Source organism: Anser anser (assembly GCF_964211835.1).
Source record: "Anser anser genome assembly, chromosome: 3".
In the NCBI taxonomy this organism is placed as follows: Eukaryota; Metazoa; Chordata; class Aves; order Anseriformes; family Anatidae; genus Anser; species Anser anser.
The window spans coordinates 110,743,467-110,763,362 of record NC_139722.1 but is presented as its reverse complement, the minus strand read 5'-3'; the positions used below and the strand labels follow the sequence as shown (position 1 = coordinate 110,763,362).

Genomic DNA, 19,896 nt, shown 5'->3' with positions numbered 1-19,896 from the left:
TTTTGTGGGTAAAAGAAAATCTTTGCAGTGCAAGCTTGTGGTACGGGGTTTTCTTTTGCTGTGTAGTAAAAGTTTATGTTTGATTCTAGGCAACGTTAAATACTATCCGTAGCGTGGTTCTCTTGGTTCTAGACAAGAACCAAAGAACCAGAGACCTGGAGGACACCTTACAAAAGCACTCTGTTAAAGACAGCACAGTGGACACAGAAGTGGCTTACCTGACTCACGAAGGCATGTTTATAAGCGATGCATTCGGCGAAGCGGACCTCCTGCCTGTAGCAGCTGACACTACCTCTCAGAGAAACACTTCCCCAAACAGCGAGCCCTGTAGCAGCGATTCAGTCTCTGAACCAGAATGCACTACCGATTCCTCATCGAGCAAAGAGCAAACGTCCTCTTCTGTTACTCCAGGAGGAGTGGAGATGATGTAAGTTAATGCACTACCTGCGTCGACTGTACAGCTTGTCAGAAACAAGGTGCTGGACGCTAGGGGCTGGTTGTGTGGTACAAAAGTTACTTTGGAGGAATGTCTTTTTCCAGGTAAATGATGTGGAGTGGCTTTCTGTGATAGTCCCTGTTGCCTGCCATCCGACTGCACTGTCGCCTTTGTGTTAGCTTTGTTTTCATCTCCTCTGTGTAGTGGTATAGGTACTGATTTTGTCACTTTGTACAGAAAAGGGCCCCTTCTCCTGTCTGTTTTGCTGGGGAGCCTGCTGCTGTAGAAAGCAGGGGGAGATGCAAAATCTGCCCTACATGAAAGGCACAGATCATTTGTCATAGCCTTAGCTGGCAAAGGCATCTCTGTTCCCTGCACATGTTCACCGTGGCTAGTTTTTCCTTTCTCTTTTAAGCTGGCTTCATGGAATGCACCTTGGTGAATCCTAGTGAAAAATCTTCTGCTTGTTGTCAACTCTGAGACTTGTATGATTAGACAAATACATCTCAGTGCTTTGGCAGCATAGGCAGTGCTGCCCTGTGGTGCTCCTGACTCCAGAGCTATAAACTTCTTGAACAACCTTTTATGCATTCCTTATTTATGGCTGTAAGTCAGCTGCCTTTGTAAAAGAACCAGGCATAACATGTGTGGGACTCAGCTCTGAGCCACTTCGAAAGCCAGCATGTCTGGATACTGAGTTTTATGAAGCAAAATTGAAATACCACTTCTTACCCTGCTGAAGGATGGAAGGTAGCGACTGGCCTGCTCACTGCTGCTGACTGGTACTTAAGTGTCAGTCCTTCTGTGTCAGATTTGATAGGGACCTTCCCCCTCTAAATCACAATGCTGCTTGAATGAGAATTTATTTAAAATATGTTGTGCTTAAAAGAGATCCAGGCCAGGGTATGTCCGAACACCCATCCTATGCTGGGGAAAAAAAAACGCAGTGCGAAGAGGAGTCCAGGGGGTTACGGTGAGGAGCAAGGAAGCAGGAGGGAGTTGGATCCCAAGTGGCCTGGAGCAGTTAGCCAAGTTGGCTAAAAACAGGCCATCCAGATAGAGCTGTCGAGCAGTAGAGGAGTGTCTGAGGCTGGCTGTGAAACTGTTCCAAAATGAACTTGTTTCATCCCTTTTCTGGTTTTCTTTGTACTTGTGCTCCACATATGAAGAGGGCTAATAAACTTACTCAATTATGGCAACGTTAGCCCAGTTGCTGTGCTGTAGCATCCCAGGTTTTCTCCCTCCTCTCGCACTGTCAGCACTTGAACAGGCAGACTAGACCAAAAGATTGTTATCTTAACTAGTTAGCACATGGCACGGCTCTGCCATTCGCCTAGCTTCAAAACAGTAGACAGGCCACAAAATTATTTTAAAGAACAGAGACTTCGGAGCCTGAAGGCTAAAAAGCTAGCAGAATGAGTGCAGAGTATCTGTGGTAGGCCTTATACTTGCACTGGAAGAAAAATGCTTTGATGCTCAAATGTTACAGGAGTAACAGTTAAAGTTTAGTTCAGTAAACATTACTATTTATTGTATTAGTCCTGGCTGCATGTTTTTTTTCTCAACTAGCAGCAATTAGGATATGGAATTTAAACAAAATCTAAGGACAGTGCAGTTGTGCATTTGCTTGTCACGGGGACTGACATGACATTGACAGCAGCTTGGAAGGTCCCATCTGCACAAAGTGACTTTGGTGATCAACTGACTGTCTGTGTTTGACAGCTGCTGCAAGGTTCTTTCCTCCTTCAAACTGTGAGCAGAAATACTGTTTTTTATAAATTGATGCTCAAGCAAATGGTTCTGTCATTTGTAGGATCAGCGATGACATGAAGCTAACTGAACTGGAACTGTGCAGGCTGGCAAACAATATTCAAGAGTTGCTTTATAATGCTTCTGATATCTGCCATGATCGTTCAGTCAAGTTCCTCATGGCGAGAGCAAAGGTAAGGAGCTTGGACCAGACCACAGTCGGTGTCTCATCCTTAACGAGCAGTTACTCCAAGTTAGTGGCTTAATGAGCGAGAGTTCTGAAATGGTTTTCTCAACTGAAATTAACTAACTGTTCCCACTGTCACAGGCACTTGATGTTAATTAAAGCCCAGAGCACAGAGGCATTGACATATCATGTCAATGTAAGGCAATGTGGGTTTCTGCTACCTTTTTTTTTCTTTTTAGTATTCTGACTTGCTGTCTTTGAAGTTCCATGCAGAGAATGCATATCTATGACGAGATAGCTGCTTGCGCTGCAGTCTGCCTACCTTGTTTCATTTAGAGTTAAATAATGTGCCTCTTAAAATACTAGTAGCCCTCAGACATGCTGACTAATTGTTTCTTGGCTTCTCCGAATTTTTGTGGTGTTGTTTCCTTATAAGGATTTTCTTTGCATATAGGGTGGCTTCCTAGAGAAGCTGAATTCCAATGAGTTTGTCGCTCTTTCTCGGCTGATGGAAGGCTTTATCTTAGACACCGAGCAGATCTGCGGCAGAAAAAGTATGTCCTTGCGAGGAGCACTTCAGAGTCAAGCCAATAAATTTGTGAATAGGTTCCACGAGGAGAGGAAGACAAAGCTAAGGTATCTGGGTAGAAAACCTTCATGTTCTTACTTGAATAATTTTATCACTCCCATGCAAACAAACACGGATCTTCTGTTGCCTGTAAGGCTTGTAATTCAGTTGTACTTAGCAGAAGTGGGGGCAGTGTGGAACACTGTTTTAAAACACAATTGTCTCAATGGTTTTAGATTTTTACTGTTTTCATAACAGTTTCTTCAAACTGGATTGTTCTATGGTTATCTAAATAAAGGCAGTTAGTAGCTACAGGAAGAACTCAAAAGTGACTTTTGGAGGGCTGAAATGCCCTGTCTCAGTGGTTAGTAACTCCAGGATAGTGCACTCCCAACTGTTTTTTAAAAACATTAAAAATAAAAATAAGAAACACACACACAAAAAACCAAACCACTCTTGGGAAATAGCCTTCCCAGTAATACATGTCAACACCTTTTTACTCTCATTCATCATAAGTTCTTAAAGTTTCAGTATTTCTACATTATTTCAGTGGCACTGATCTCATAAGAAACTTTATTCCCTAGAAGAGTCCTTTGTCCTCTGATAGTTTGAATGAATGAATTTTTGGATCTCTAGGCCAAGGAGGGTGTTTTTCTGGCTTGCTACTGCACCTCTTTCTAATAAGGATTAATAATGTAACATTTTGCACCACGGGCTTTTTTTTTTAGTTACTTTATTTTTGGTTCCACTGCAGTACAGGCAAGAGAGGTGTCACGACAAGGTATTTCATTTTCTCAGCCTCCTTTCTTGTGTCTTTATAACCAGCCTACTCTTGGACAATGAGCGCTGGAAACAAGCTGAAGTTCCTGCCGAGTTTCAGGATCTTGTCGATTCTGTGTCAGATGGCAGAATTTCTCTCCCTGAAAAAAAAACAACAGGTATGTATCTTGCAGTTCTGCCATTACCTGAATTTAAATGTGTTATCAGCAAATGGTGCTGATTAATATTGATGGACATATTCTGATGTCACTATGTCACTCTTGGTCCGTGTTTGCTTTCTGGGTTCTGGGGGCAGGATCAAAAAGGAAGGAAATAGATAGTTGTTTTTTTTTTTCCCTGTCAGTAGTGTTGAAACTTGGGCTGACTTTAAATTTGTTTTTGTTTTCCTGTGCTAACATTTAAATGGATTTAAGAGAGCTACTTCTTTACAGTAGCATTCGCATTGTAGAGGCTTCCAGTCCATGCAGAAATTTAGTCTTTTCCCCCAGAACATACCGCTGAAATGCTGCAAGGGACTGAGAAGCACGTGCATGTGCTCAGTCCCCCTTGTGTAAAACAGTGCTAGCTCTTCTTCCACGGCTTCATCTCCCAGTTGTTCCAATGAAAGGCAGCATGCTACGTGGCTGCTCATGGAAGTGAAAACTTATGTACATTCAATTATTTACCTCACCACGGAAACCTCATTTGACCTCAGACAAGTCACTTTTTTCTCCTTGTGCCTCATTTCCCCATGTGCAAAATGGGACTGCATAATGCATTTTTACCTTGCGGGTATTCTCGTCCAATATTGCAGCGATAAATGTGTGCGAACAGCTAGAACAGGAAGAAAATACAGAGGGGAAGGAAAATGGCAAGAGATAAGGAGGAGGAAACTACAGTACTATCATGGTGTGGAAACCCTCCCTGCTCCTCCAAAAGGAGCACAGCAGAGATGGGGGGTGTACTAGGCAATACTCACCCAAATCATGGAACACAATACCAAAAGATGCTCATCTGCCATTCCTCTTAAAAGAAGCTTTTGCTGCTTCCTTCAAGCAGATAGGAAACTGGAGGCATCAAATTTAGAATGAAAAACTGCATCAGTAAGAGCTTCTACTCTGAAGCCTGAGGGAAGTAGTGGTTTGAAGCTAAAATATTAATATACACAGCAAATCATTAGAGAATATACAATAGAAAACCTAGTGACTTCTGCTTTTCTTCTTGTGTTTCTAACCTGCTGCATTTGAAGTTTCTAAATCCATAATGACTGTGGGACTTTGGGGGATTTTTTTGTTCTAAAATCCCATCTGCGTTCCAGCAGATATAACCAGTAAGGTTACTTACGTTAATTATGAGGGATGACATTTTTTTTAAATAGAGACATATGCCAAAGATCGATTCATTATTTTCGAACTTGGGCAGGGGAACACTTGATTTCTAGAAATTAGCATTTTTTTGTTTCTTTTAAGTTTAACTCATCTTTTTCCTTTCTGCTAAATGTTTTAGCTACTGAAGAAAGAAAGCCAACTGAATTTCTTATTGTTGAAGGACAAAAATATGCAACAGTTGGGTAAGAAGCATTTTTCTCTTAGCAGTGGGTTATTTGGCAAGTGTTTTTAAGTAGAATTGTGATAAATACTAATAGCTTTAGCAATCTTATTTAAATAGAGAGAAAACCTCTTCTTGCACAGATTAGTTTCTTTTTAGTTCCTGAACAGTTATAAAGCATTGCAAGCTCTTCTGTATATTAAAATGCTTTTTATTCTCTGAATGACCAGACTGAACGTACGGTTTCATTTGATTTTAGGAATTATTTCATGAAGACACTTATTCATGAAAATACAGATTTATCTTCATAGAATATTTTTATTTCTTACAGTATAGGTTATCTCTGGCAAAATACAATAGTCCACTACTGAATGATTGCTTATCTTACTCAGAATAAGAAATAAGATATGGGCTATCTCAGAAGCTGCACTCCTTATTTCTTGATATCCTGATTGCTTTACGTTTGAAAATAGTTTAAAACTGGCCATATCAGAGATATTTTAAAATACATAATACTGAAACACTTCTTTCATTCAAAAGCATTCTGTGTTTCCAAAGACTGAGAGCCTTAAGCATTAAATATGCATGAAAGTGCTTTTGGAGAGGGAGTAAGAGCAGGAAGATCTCACTCCCCAGAGTCCTAACATCAATTTACCCCAAACTTAAACAGAAAAGTGCTGATTTACATAATGTCTTTGACCAGCTGTCGTTGTTTCATGATGATGTGCCATTGTTCAATTAGAAACAGAAGCTGATGGCTCAGAACTTCAGTGCCAGCCTACCGATATTACTGCAAAAGAGCATTTCAGGTCAAGTAGGAGCATTTGAACACACTCGGAAGGATAAAATTTACTTAATAGACTATACATTAGATAATTCATCTCTGCTCATTTGAAACTTTATTTTTAGCTCCACAAACCAATTGTCAGCTTCACATCAATACAAATACTGTTCCACACACTATTACATACATTTTCATTCTGTTTAATCAAATAAAAAACATTCACTAAAAAAAGCCTAGATGTTCCCCCCCAGAATTCTTCAGGTGTTTATTCTCAACGATTGTTTATCTTCTATCCATACCCTGCTGCCTAAAGGAAGAAAGAGAATTATTTTTTTTTTTTTTGAAGCGTTAGGATACGTACTCTGAAATTGGATCTGGCCTCAGTTTTCTTGTCTTCTCTGCATTTGAATTCAAGGGAGTGTACTTGCTCTTTGTGGTGCCTTCCTAATTCCATGCAGTACCTCCCAAATTCTCTAGTCCCCACTGAATTCATGGCAAATTATAGGTGTTCAGCGTCTTTGAATATTTGGTGCTGTTTCTTGATAGCTGCCTTCTCTCTTTTTGACTCCTCAACACTCATTGCATCCTTTTCAGTGGCTGTTGTCTAGAGGCTCTGGATTATACTTGCTCAAAGTTGGCCAGAACTATACAGTGTTACAAGAAAGGAGCTTTAGACTTTTTCCCCAGCTGACATCTGCACGGAGGATTCTAGTTCCACAATAGTTATTTTTGGAGATTAAAAAGTTATGCTGATGAATATTAGAGGTTTTCTCTCATACACATTAAGTACTTTATCCACACACCACCCTCTGAAACGGGTATTCTTTATATATGTTTTTTATGTTAAGTTTTTACCTCAGATCAGTTACTGGGTTTATTTAATGCTGTAATCTCCAGCATTAGGTAGCTTTCTATCAGCATGACTGGCCTGTTTATAATTTTTTGATACCCTGTGTTCACTGAGATAACATATTTGGCTGTTTCCTCTCTTGCAGGACAGTATTGCTGTTAATAAGAATAATCCTTGAGTACTGCCAGTGTGTGGATAACATTCCTTCCATCACCACTGACATGCTTACCCGCCTGTCTGATTTACTGAAGGTATGACTCCAAATGTACAGTCTGTACTTGTCCGGGGTATTCAGGGCAGCAAACGTGTCTTACTCTAATGTTTCACATGCTTTTATGACTTGATATAGATGATACAAATTATCTAGAAATGATTGCATTTGTTTTGTGTTGTAAGATTGGTTTTTAAGCTAAAGGCATTGAAGATGCAATTTCTTGTGTCAGGAAGGCCGTCCTTCCTCTTGGTCACCTGGGATGTTTGAAATCCCATCTAGTAGTGTTTGTCATAGCTGCCTGTCCTTCAGGGTGGATGTAGGATTAATGCTACTGACAAAGAAGTGATTTGATTCCAGATGTCACAGAGATGTATCTGTATTCAGGAAGGAACCTATTCCTGTGATTTCTACAAGTCAGTAGAAGCATGAAAAATAGTATAGGATGAAGCTGCTGTTGTAAAATGCAAAGATGATGAAAGACCAGGCCCTTTATTAATCTGTTTCTCTCTAGAGAAGAAAAAGCTGATATAGCGCAGATACTGCAAGGTGATACAAGTAAACAAGAATAAAAGGAGCACATGAATGCTCCTAAAAACTTTTTTATATATCCAAAGCTCATTGGTTAATTCATTTCAAGTTTTTCGCTTGTGTCTTTGCCCACAGAGGTTATACCAGGTTTTAGAGTTCTGAACATAAGCATAACTGATAAAAGACCAACAGATTATACTCTGCAAAAGTAGGTTTTACATAAAGGGGCCGTGGAGGGAACATACCTGGGGAGAGACACCTTTAAATAATATTCCTTTTGGCTGGTAGCTCTTACCTGAATATCCAGACACAGGAGCACTCCTTCCTACAGTCATCATTCAGCTTCGTCCACAAACCTTCCCCTAAGTACCATCCAAGGAGGATCAAGCTAGTTTGGGACTGGGATCCCTCTCTTTCCACCTTGTTCTCAAGCTGCTGCTTCACACAGAACTTGCAGCACCTTTTTGCAGGCAGGCAGAACAGCAGCAGCTGCCTCAGACTTGGCCAGATTTGCATCTCTGTGTTACTTCCTTCTCCCTACTATATCTTGTTAGAGCTCTACATAAATTAGTCATGTTTTATTCCTTGGTACCCAAATAGCATGTGCAGTTTAATTGTTGTAGCTCCTATCTCTGGCAGTGAGCTGACCATCAGAAAGATGACAAGAACCAAAACAAAAGTGCATTTTTTATGCTTTGGACAAAATAGAGTTCCTTAAAGGTGTCCTTGCAAGTCACTGTACTTTTTATGTGATAATTGCATGACAAATGTAACGAGCTAGTTTGTATTGTGATTGGAAGCTGTGAAGTGGTTCCCAGATGATGAAATCTGAGCTGTGGCTGTAACCTGAGTGAAACGACACCTGTGTTTGATCAAAAACACAGTCATTGTTACTGGAGTTTACCTGGCGCGGACAAGAGAAGGTTTGCAGCCATGGTGCCAGAAGGTGGAAATGCTTTCCTCCAAGCAGACACAAGGAGGGGGTATTGCTCTTCTGATGTTTCAGACACGCTACTTCCTTGCTGCTTTGTCTGCAACAGGCCATCCGGTAAGTTAGCAATATCCCTGAAAGGCAGGGGGAGAGTGCAAGTGTCTGTCATCCTTTATAGAACATGCTTCTAATGGTCTGCCACACAGTTGATGAGCTGGTGCTAACCTAAGCTGAATACCTCAGAGGAGCTTAGACTGTGTAGGATGTCTGTCTTTGGCTCAGTGGATCTGCTTCTAAAGTCCACCAGGAGGCATAAGAAAAGGCCTTGCTTTTCAGGAGGAGGGGATGAAATGAATGTCAGACAGTTTCAGATCCTGACTTCTGACTGAGAGCAGAGTAGATTATGCCCCTTGTCAGCTCAGGGACCACGTGTAGCTCAGGTTCAGTTGGGAGCACTAGGTCTGGGTTGCTTTTCTTGCCCTCGACTCGCTACTCTGGCAGCCCAGAGCAGGTGCACATCTGCTGCTCACAGTACATCCCCTGCGGTCCTGAGTTTGGTGACTAGTTTCAGGCAATAGCGTGAAAATAGTACAAGAAAAGGTGCCAACTCTTTAGGTTTAACCTCCTGATTTCCACCCCAGTGTCACAGTTCCACTCAAACACGAGCCCTGGAATTCCTGCTGTCCATTCAGAGCAGGGGTCAGGAACAGCAGCAACAGTTCCTTCATCGCTACTGCCTCACCCAGCCTGGCCTAGGGTATTTTGGGTCTTGAGCCGAGTGGTAGAGCAGAATTCCAAAATAAGACAGAATGTGCTAAGAGGAACTGTCATACTCTTCCAGAGACCTCGTTGGCCTGTGTGCATTTAATTACTACTTTCTGTTGGAGCTAAGTTAGGAAGATCAAGTCAAAAGTCATCCATTATACCTGGAATTCTTGTAGCATTGTTTTTTGATGTTGTTTCAAGACTTCTGTGCATCATTTCCTAGATCTCAGCACTCTGTAGTGTTAGAAACACAAATTCGGCTACTTCAGCAGCAGTGAGTTTGTTTCTTTTCAAGCTTCCTGTAACGTGAACAGTGTGAAAAGTCTGGAGCCAAAGTTAGAAACAAGTCCTTTTGATATTTTCCGTTCTGGTATTACACTTTTACTCCCTCCACTCTACTTAGCAAAACTAGTGAGATCTTTACCCTTCACTTCGTTCAGGGCCCTGGTTTGAGAAGAACATTTTTTTTTAGATTTCTAGTACAAAGCTGCTAGTGTGGTGCCTTCAAAGTAAGGCTGAATTTAGCTAGTCTGCAGCACCTCTGACTTAATACTCTATTTCTAGACTCAGAGAAACCTCACCCAAAGGTCTCATACAAAAGCAGAAATTAGTCCCCGAATTGAAATCACTGACTAGCTAACTGTATTTTTAATAACAGTATTTCTACTTCCATTTCATGAAGCGCTGCCTTGAGTGCTTTAGCCTAAGCTGAGTCAAAAAAAATACTACAGGCCAGTGACTGCTGAAATTGGCTTAAAAAAAAAAAAGTTCCTTTTGTCTTACTAGTTAATAGTCATGGACTCCTCTGTAGTATGAGTATGTGAAACCCTGGTAGTGGCTTTGTTTATTTTGTAATTATCTGTTTAACCTTGCACAATTCTAATGATAGTATTTCTAAACTGTGGTTATGTGTTCTTCTTACAGAGTCAGCATACCTTTTCATTATCTTTCTTTTTTTTTTTGTCTTGTAGTATTTCAACTCTAGAAGCTGCCAACTGGTGCTTGGAGCTGGCGCGTTGCAAGTTGTTGGCTTGAAAACCATCACTACAAAAAATCTAGGTATGGATTTCTGTATTTGAAGTGTCAGATCTTGTATTCCTGTCTGTTTAAAAAACAAACAAACAAAACAACCACTGAACATTTAGGATAAGCTGTGCTTGTGTTGCGGTGCTGTGTGTAGAGCACAGTGATAAAACCTTCCTTGTTAAAAGGTAAAACACATATAAAGGCTAATGAGTTGTCTGTTCAAGGGGTGCACTAAAATCCATCAAATTCCTTTGCTGTCTACCACATTACTTTGCAAATACAAAGCTTTGCTCTGTTGTGAGAAGGAAATAAACAGGTTAGTAAGTTTTTCCATGAAAATGTTTTGCCTGTGGGAAGGCGTAGTTACTTTTTCAGTGGTGACTTTGGCATGCTTGGGAGCTGCTCAGTGTTTCAGTCTTGAGACGGGAGGTATGTAGGTAGAGGAATCCAGCCAAACGCCAGTCTCCCCATGTGTTTTGCTGAGCTGTGCTGTCCCATCTGCCCTGTGGTGCTGTGTTTTGTAACGCAGTGTCCAAATGCAGCTCCTGTGGGTTATAACCGCATGTCAGTAATGTGCAGAATGATTTCTGTGGGTGGCTCTGAATCAAACAGTTAGTCTTTATGTGGTCGAATGTCTCAGTGCAGTCAGGTAAATTAGGGCTCTGTGTCTGTGTGCTGAATCCAAACTCTGCTTTGGGCTTTAGAATTTCTCATTTGAAGTGTGCAGCTATTTAGCTGAATTGACAGTGCAGAGTTTCCTGCCTGGACTGCTTTATCTGCCCTTTTCAGGGAGAACTAGGTGTACGCTTCCATGCTGCAGAACAGCCTGACGTGGTACTTCAGACCCCCCAGTTTTAAACTGAAATTAAGAGCCTTTGGTGGTGGGTTAAAGCAGGTGTTTGAGCTTCCAGTTCCCATGTTTCAGGGTGTACTGATTACCAAACTGCATTTAATTTTTAAAGAGAAATTAGCTTGAGAGTGGTCTGAGAGGCTTCTGGCCATGGTGTTGCAGCAGACACAAGCGAGCAGAGAGAAGCTGCATTCAGGACTTTGCTCCAGAAGGCTTGGCGATCAAGCGGGCACCACCACGTGTCCTGCTGCTGGCTCAGGAGAAGCTCGGGTTTGGGAGTCCTGCCGGCACCACAGGCAGGAGCTGGCTCTGGGCAGCTCGGCACTGGCAGGGCAGCGTGTTTGTGTACATCTGTCGGGGGAGAAATGTTGGTGCCTTGAGAATGTGGCTGCCGAGGTTAGGTAGCTGATGAGTCAGGTCTTGTGAGGTCTCTCTGATGTCTGCATGTGCTCAGGGCTCAAAATGTCAAGCAGACACTTAAAGCCTCTTGTAAAATTAGTCCCTTATCCTGTATCTTACAGAATCTGGGTGTGAATGGCCAGGTACTCGTCTGGCGTCTCCACTGGGTGGGGTCTTCAGTGGAAAAAAGTGCTTACCTCCTACCTTGTTACCTTGTTTGTTTGTTTTAAAGCATATTAAATTGCATTAGGTCTATCTCATTCATGTTACAGGAGACACAGTCTGTACCAAATGACTCTTCTTGTGTAATAATTGTTGTTTTTCTTTTCCTGTCTCACTTCTGGATTTACAGCCCTTTCTTCACGCTGCCTACAGCTAATCGTACACTACATTCCTATTATCAGGGCTCATTTCGAAGCTCGACTGCAGCCGAAGCAGTTTAGCATGCTCAGGCATTTTGACCACATAACAAAGGTAATTCTTTTGGCATTTCCTAATTAAACAGGAAGTTCTGCTTTTCAGTTGTGCTCTGAAAAACATGAATGTCATTAGATAATAAATAAAACCTGCTTTCTTTCATTACAGGATTATCACGACCACATAGCTGAAATTTCAGCAAAGCTTGTTGCCATAATGGATAGCTTGTTTGACAAACTATTATCCAAGGTAATGATTTAAGAAATAATTATACACACTCTAAATTGCAGTTGGAGGTCTCACTGTATACAGCCTAGATGTTTCAAATGAAGTCTTAAACTTTCCTCATCGGGAGTCGTTTGAATGTCTTTAAACCGTGTATACGGAAAGTTCTGTGCAGTACTTGGGAATTTATTTTGTCTTAACACTTGCCGCATGGGTGTCATTCATCTTCACCCCCAAAAAATTGTTGATTTACTTCATCATCAGTAATGGACATTGGCTGGCACGGATGCTCTGGTGTTTAGGAGCTGAAGCGCTCTCCTGCCTTGGGCAGTTTTATCCCTGACAGCTTGTCTGCAGTCAGGTTGCTGCTGCCTCTTGCCTGTCCCAAATTGCTGGTTCTCCTTTCCTGCTCATCCAGATGGTGCCTCTGTGCGTGTAATTTCCTGCAGCTGAGGAAACAGCAAAAAATGCTGAGGAGGAACAGTCTTCTGAGGGGAAGGACCTGCTCATTGATAGGGCTGCAAGCCTGGGGACTAGAAGTCTGTGCTTAGTAGTTCCTGCTGCATAGCAGAGCTGATAGCTGTGCCATTAAGTTCTCTTCGTGTTTTATGAGTGCCTGTCAGCTGAACAGGTTGGCCCTGGGCAGGATCCAGTCACTGACTCCCCTAGAGGCAGAGAACGTTGCACTCCTTGGGGTTACGGAAGAGACTCTGCCCCAGGACAGGCCTGTTGGGCTCACTAATCTGATGGATAAAGTGTGTGAGCGTTTAAAGCCTAGTGCTTTGCTTTGGCTCTTATGCTCTTACAAAAAAAAAAAAAAGCTCTTTCATGAGAGGAAAAAGATTAATCCTTCAGCGTCAGATTTGATTGATTGACCTTGGCCAACCTCTTCCTTGTGGCAGCTTATGAGAATCGCAGCATCTCCGTGATGTGGCATGGGTTGGTATGCTGGGGGCTTCACTGCAGTGGGGCAGCTGTAACAGGCAGAATTTCTGTCTTCCTTGCTGTTTCTATTATTTTATTGTTTGTTGTTTACTCTGTGCTGTGCTTTTTCTTTTCATGTGTTTCTTTTAGCCATAGTGTTACCTAAATGTGGGGAAAAAATCCAAAACATTTAAATGAGAACTTTTTTTCTCTCTGTTGTGTTTACATTTTAAAAACATGTTTATGCCCTTTACTGATGTTTATAAATAGCAGTTCTGTGCAGTAACGTGGTTTTTTGATCACTTTCTGTTACTCCTCGTGAAAATAAAAGACAAGTGCAAGAATGTTGGTTATTGATACTAAACAAGTTAGCTCACAGCAGATCATTAGCACGCTTTTTGTTCTTGATTTTAGTTAGTGACCATCTATCCCCTACTGTCCTTCTATCTTTGCAGCCTGTTCACCTCTTGTGAGCTGGCATGAGATACAAGCTGAGAATATTCCTGATTTTTAAAGGTCCTAAAGGCTTGAGTGAGAGTGCCTGGCTCATACGAATGCAACCCACAGAGTACAGAAGAGGAGGCCATGTGTTGATTTGCCTCCCTTCCTAGCATATCCCATAATTTGGCTCTTCTTGTTCCTGCAATAATAAAGTCCTGGCACTGAAGGCAGTGCAGAATGTAAAAACATGGGAAATTTGCAAACGGGCATATCAGTAGCTTTGTTGTATGGGTTTTTGTGAGGGTCCAGATACTTCAGTAGCTTGTGGATAAAGTGCTCATCTGCTTTTATGTGCGTACATCTGAATGAGGAAGCGAGCTTCATGGCAGTGCCGCATCCAGTGTGGTTTAAAACCAAATAAATTGCGCAGCCTGGAAACCACGCTGCTTTGTACAGAAGAAATGGTTTAGTCCAGTAGGTAGGACACTGGCCTGGTACCTGGGCAGTGCAGACAACTTATTTCTGCCTTCCCAAGCCCTGCAGAGCAGGAGCTGTGCTCTGCCACCCCACCGCCACGAGGCCGGGTGCTCTGCGGGGAGCTGTACCGGTGCGCAGCCAGCTCCCGGCATCCCTCTGGTGGCTTTGGCACAGGCATGAAGTGAGAACAGGGCTGTGTAACAGCTATAATTAACAGTTTTAAAAGGCATAGGTTTTTACATGGAAAAAAAAAAACAACAAAACAGCTGGAGTTCTTTGCTTCTCTTGCAGCTTGCTGTCTTGTGACTGGAAAGAAGAGCAGTGAATTTTTGTCTGATCCCTCGTGGTGTTACACACTGTTGACCTTAGCGGGAGATATAAATGGCCAGCTACGTGCAGGGCTGGAGCTCATGTTTCTTTCTGGTGCTGTTGCTTTTTCCCTGTCATCATGAGGAGTTTGTCTGTAGTCATGCAAGAGCCTTAGCTGCAGCTTGCCAGTTCCCTCTGGCTTTACACCACGCTGGTAAATTGTTTGTTGCCTAACTCTCGTGTCTTTAGGCACAGTCCAGGGCGCTCTGTGGTTGTCCCACGCAGGGAGCAGGGCTCCTGGAGCACTAAGTACTACCTTTCTGCTACTTCTCCTGTTGGTTATTGGTTTGGCTTTTCCTTAAAGACTTTCCCAAAACTCCCCGTTTCTTTTTTCTCCCCCACTTAGGCAAGCTTTGTTCTCTTTCACAATTCAGGCTAGCATATGAGCAAGCATCTCCTCCTATGTGCTGGAAAATTATTAGTTATAATGAGTCAGCCGTTGCGCTGAGTTGTGCAAGCCTGTGTGGGGAAGTATCGCCCTCCTTAGGGAGGGAGACCCGCGGGTGTTTAACCCAGGCCTGTGGTAGCACAGCCTCTCCACCAGGAGATGAAGAAGAGCTGGCTTCTCTGCTGGTGCTGGGATAGAAGTACCTGGAAAAATGAAGATCACAGTCAGATCTTCCCTTTCCAGGGTGGGGACGTAAGAGTTTTGTTCTCTTTGTAGCAAATCACTCGCCTTCTGGTGGTTTCCATGCCTAATTTCTCAGATCTCAGTCACTGTTAGAGAAAAGAAGTTTCCTACTTTGCTTTCCCAGATATTTCTGCAGCAGTTTTTATTAGCTTCTTGGCCCACACTGAGTTTTCAGCACCTTCTGTTTTATGCTTTTCTTCCCTTGTTCCTTCAGAAATTTGTATGCGTGTAATCTTAGAGAAGCAGTTTCCTGTGGTGAAGTTCTGGGGGGCATGTTCTTCAGAGGTATTATCGTTTCTGTCAGGGATTCTGGTGAGAATATAAATCCAAAGAAGAGTGGAGTGGGCCAGCTAGCAGGGCACGTTGCGTGCATCTCTTCAGCCGTTGCAGTGATCGTTCTGTCTGCATCTGTAATTCATAGGGTAATGGAAACCAACAAAAATAATAAGCGAGGAGAAGCAATTAAAACTAACAAAGATGAGCAGATGAAGTTGGGAAATTCTCAGCTTTCATACTGCTCTGAATGTGACTGTTTATAAAGCAGGAAGTGATAAAAGATTGTATGATGTTAGTCCTTGGGTGAAGAGCAACAGATCGTGCCCAGTGACTGCTTTCATTTGTGGTGTGCTAAATGAGCCTTGGTCCATGATACCGTTAGCAGCAATGCGGGGCTTCAGATGGCCGATGGAAACTCTCCTGTGTGAACCATTTAACCGTGGCAGAAAGGAGTAACTGGTTTTGTTTTTATTTCCAGTATGAAGTGAAAGCTCCTGTTCCTTCAGCATGCTTCAGGAATATCTGCAAGCAAATGGCAAAGATGCACGAAGCTATATATGATCTCCTTCCCGAGGAGCAAACTCAGGTGAATGTTATTTTTGAGATTCATGTAACACCTCCTTTGCAAACGCACATTCACTCTGTAACAGAGAGACTTCTGCTTTATCTGTGAAAGGGGGGGAAATACCAAGTTTTTGCAAAACCCACACGTGAGAGGGGCTGGCAGCAGTCACGTAGACAGCTTGGTCTGGACTGAAATAAACATTTGAGTGTGCAGCAAGAACAATGAGACACACAAAATTAACTGGTTCCAGCATTTGGAGCTGCAGTTTTGTGTCTAGAGAGGTGGATCTTCAATTCAGACATTAGTGCTGAAATTCTATGCAAATGGCAACACTTCAGGGTTCAAAGACAGCCCTTTTGGGGAATTCCTCTGTAACACTGCTCAAACACAGTGGGTTCTGAAGGTCCCTAAATGTATTTTGTTGCCAAATTGTACAACATGTGCTTTTTCAGTATTTTGCTGCAGTTGAGTCTGCTGCAGAGTTGTAAATCTAAGGCTAGGAAGGGCTGATAGTCACTGAATGTGCTGAGTTGTAGGTTCTCTTTTTACACTAAATTAAATGTTCCCTTCAAACTGTTTTTGTACTTCCTCATGGAAAAAAGACTGTAAGTGGTTATAGTTCAGGAAAAAGATACGTTGTCTTCTAGCCTGAATACAAGTTGCCAGATGATCCAGACAACAGGGAAGAAAAAGATCATGTTTAAAACAATGTGTCTCTAAGTGCAACGTGTAACAGATAAGGCAGGTGTATACTTTCCTGTAGGTTATATATTGTGCCTGGCTAGCAGGACTAGGAGGCAGAAGGGAAAATCACACGAATTGCATGAATAAAACAGAAGGTTAGCGTGATTTTAGATATTTGCAAGGTATTTCTTCTCTGTAGGCAATGATGCAAGCATGGGGATGGTTCCTTATCCTGGTTCTTTGGTTTCTTCTAGATGTTGTTTTTAAGAATTAATGCAAGCTACAAACTTCATCTGAAGAGGCAGCTGGCCCACCTAAATGTAGTCAATGACGGAGGACCTCAGAATGGGTGAGTTTGAGCACTTCTTTTACTGCTTAATTTAAATGGGCGGACATTGTTCTCTGTAAGAATTTTGGAAAGCAGAATGCAGCCACACTCCCATGTCTAAGGATTTGTTTGGAGCCTTCTTATGATAAGGGACGTCACTTGTGCCTTCCCATAGTAACTGTCAGAACGCAATCAGCTTGCTAATCGGTTGGGGAGTTGGGCATTGACTTACTGGAGGCCTGCTGTGAGACTTGGGTAGGGCTCTTCAGTTTGTGAATTGCTTTTTCCCCTTCAGTGCGACAGCAGTAGCCACGTTTTAATTTGCAAGAATTGTGTGATCCTTGAAGCGGTGTTAAAATGTGGATGATGACTCATGGTGCTAGCAGAGTAAAATAAGAAAAAGTGGCATCCCATCTGTGTGTCGGGTAGCTTCTACACAGCAATTGTTTTTGTGGCAGAAGTAGAGATTTGAACTAGAGATAAGCTCTGTGAGCGCATTGCCCCTTCCTGTCCCAGTACAACCTTCCCTTGCCATAACTGGTCAGCGGTACTTCTCACGGGCTGGGTGCTGACGGTGCCTGGTCACCTCAGGAGAAAGCGTGCAGCCTCTTGTGGCTCAGCCTCTATTTTAAGTCAGATTGTGCCCTGAAACAAAAGGCTTCTTAATGACTCTTACATGTGGTGAAGCAGGGGTGGAATACAGTCAGCCTACCCACCTGCAAGAAAGCCTTGTCTTAGGTTGAAGAAGCCAGAGAAGGAAGTTTTATAAATGTTCTTAAATGTTGCTGGAAGGAAGAAGAGTTTTGTTCCTGTCCCAGTTTATTCTTTCTTGTCCTGCTTAAGCTTATTCATCCTTATCCTCTACGTGAGCCTATGTGAAATGATTTTCTGTACTTGCGGTGTAGTTACAGATAACAGAGGTATGTAAGCCAGCAAGTTTACTGAATAGAGCGAGGCTGCACAGCCCAAACTCGAGCACTCGGGGTGCTTTGTGGAGTGTTTGATCTTGGGCTTCTTGCGTAGTCCTGAACTATGCTGTGCTGTCTGCGTGCTGCTGCTTTTGGTTTTGGTCGATGCCTGTAGTTGGAGGGCCTAAAAGGATCCCTTTAGCAGTGCTGTGTTTCCCAGCGGTCATCCTCCCTGTCAGAAGGGTCCCTCACCTCCAGCTAGAAGCAGCGATGCCCCAAGCCTGCTTCTTTTATGGCAGCAGTTACTTCCTTTAGTGCACACATCTCTCCAAATATGCAGCTGGGGCCTTTTGAGAAGGAAAATATCAAACACTGAATTTCATTTGCTGCTGTTCCAGCAGTCTTTACCGACCTAGTTTTTAGCATGTTTTTCTGTTTCTCATCCCATATTTAAACTGCTCATTTCTGTAACGATAGTAAAAATCCAGATCTGTGAATCTTGGTTATCTTTCAACTGTGAAAATACAGCTTTTAGACCTACATCTTGCTGTTTCCTAACCAGAAACACTGTGGTCATGTTTGTGTGATCCCATGATGTGTTTCAACGTTTTAACTCTGGATGTAAGTGTTGTAAACACTCAGTATAGCTGTTTGGTTGCTTTTCTATTAATCTTTCAGAATACAGAAGCTAATATTGCAATAATTAGTATTCTAAGTTGTGATGGAATCAGAATTTTAAGTCAAGATAAGCCTGGGATTACAGCAAGAGGATAGAAATTTTGGGTGCCTAATTCCTGCTGAATTTTATCTCCCTTCCCTATAACTAGTTTTACATCTAGCAGGAATCACAGGTTGCATACTAGCACCATCGTAAGAAAAAACCTCCATCACATTGAGTTTTGGACTGATGTTTATCATACCTAATCTGGTCGTAGTATTTGAACATGCATCATTGTAATTGTTTGATTCATAAATAACCTCTGGTGGTTTTTCTAAATATTAGAGCTAGATTTGGTACGTTCAGATGCTAATCTTATTGTATGTTTCAATGCAGACTGGTTACGTCAGATGTAGCTTTTTACACTGGAAACCTTCAAGCGCTGAAAGGCCTTAACAACTTAGACCTAAACATGGCTGAAATTTGGGAGCAGAAGAGGTGATAATCCATGGGGAGCAGTCACTTGGCTCTGACAACAGACCGACTTTCTTCTAAGAAGCATGACGACTGTGAGGTGAATACTTAAGAACAGAGGCCAAGAAAGGACACTATTGATAGTCGGGGAAACTAGACTCAGAGTGAGCTGCAGGGAGTGATCTTTTCAGTGTCCTTCAGCAAGAAACAAGTGATCAGCTGTCTGTGCAATGTTTTTCATTCTCTCTGGAAACAGACTCAGGTTTCTTTGGACCAAATCCAAAAGAACACATAGCTGTAACACAGCTGTAGTTGTCTAGAATGCTCTGTATATCTTTATATTAAAAAGATGCTTTGCATTTCTTCTAGTGCAATGAAATTCACATGGTGTCCCACCTTATTTAATGATGGTACAATATAAGAATCTTGCAGTTGGAACTCTGTAGAAAATGTTTTTCTCTATGAAACTATGCTGTTCTAAAATTTATTTTTTTACAGAACTTTATATAAATAAATGTCTTTTGATTGCTTGCATATAGGATTCAGATTTGTTAGGAAGCAGTCCTGTTTCAGGGTATTTCTCACAGCTGGGCTCTAAACTGCCACCTGAAGATATGATTTTCTAATAAACTGCCTGTTCACTGAAACCATTACTAGAGGAAAGACTTGTGAACTTGTAATCACTAGCAATGACAAAATAACAGCAGGCTTCTCGTGGAACCTGAAGGTAATAAAAAGGCTGGTGTGCAGATGGCTTCCTGTGGCTACCCCACCGCCGACTAGGCATTGCCACTTACGCTAGGGTAAGTACTGTGCTGAGTTTTTTGTTTTTTCACTAAATAGAGACAGAAGAGGACACAGAAAATGGGCCCGGAGGCATTTTAAAGTTTTTAGGCTGCTTATAAAGGGTTGTACCATTAAGGAA

The 19,896-nt window shown here is 42.2% G+C and overlaps 1 protein-coding gene across 4 annotated transcripts in view; it reads left to right on the top strand.

Moving 5' to 3' along the window:
• Positions 1-19,618, top strand: part of VPS54 (VPS54 subunit of GARP complex) — a 48,887-nt gene extending 29,269 nt beyond the window's left edge. For all 4 annotated transcript variants that reach the window (XM_083832232.1, XM_083832233.1, XM_083832234.1 and 1 more), the window contains 12 exons: positions 90-427; positions 2,250-2,379; positions 2,827-3,008; positions 3,766-3,878; positions 5,206-5,269; positions 7,027-7,132; positions 10,291-10,378; positions 11,947-12,068; positions 12,180-12,260; positions 15,833-15,940; positions 16,858-16,952; positions 18,894-19,618. In XM_083832232.1, the coding sequence (XP_083688358.1) occupies positions 90-427; positions 2,250-2,379; positions 2,827-3,008; positions 3,766-3,878; positions 5,206-5,269; positions 7,027-7,132; positions 10,291-10,378; positions 11,947-12,068; positions 12,180-12,260; positions 15,833-15,940; positions 16,858-16,952; positions 18,894-18,999 (1,533 nt within the window). In that variant the 3' untranslated portion in view covers positions 19,000-19,618. The remainder of the gene's footprint in view (positions 1-89; positions 428-2,249; positions 2,380-2,826; positions 3,009-3,765; positions 3,879-5,205; positions 5,270-7,026; positions 7,133-10,290; positions 10,379-11,946; positions 12,069-12,179; positions 12,261-15,832; positions 15,941-16,857; positions 16,953-18,893) is intronic.
• The last annotated feature ends 278 nt before the right edge of the window (positions 19,619-19,896 follow it).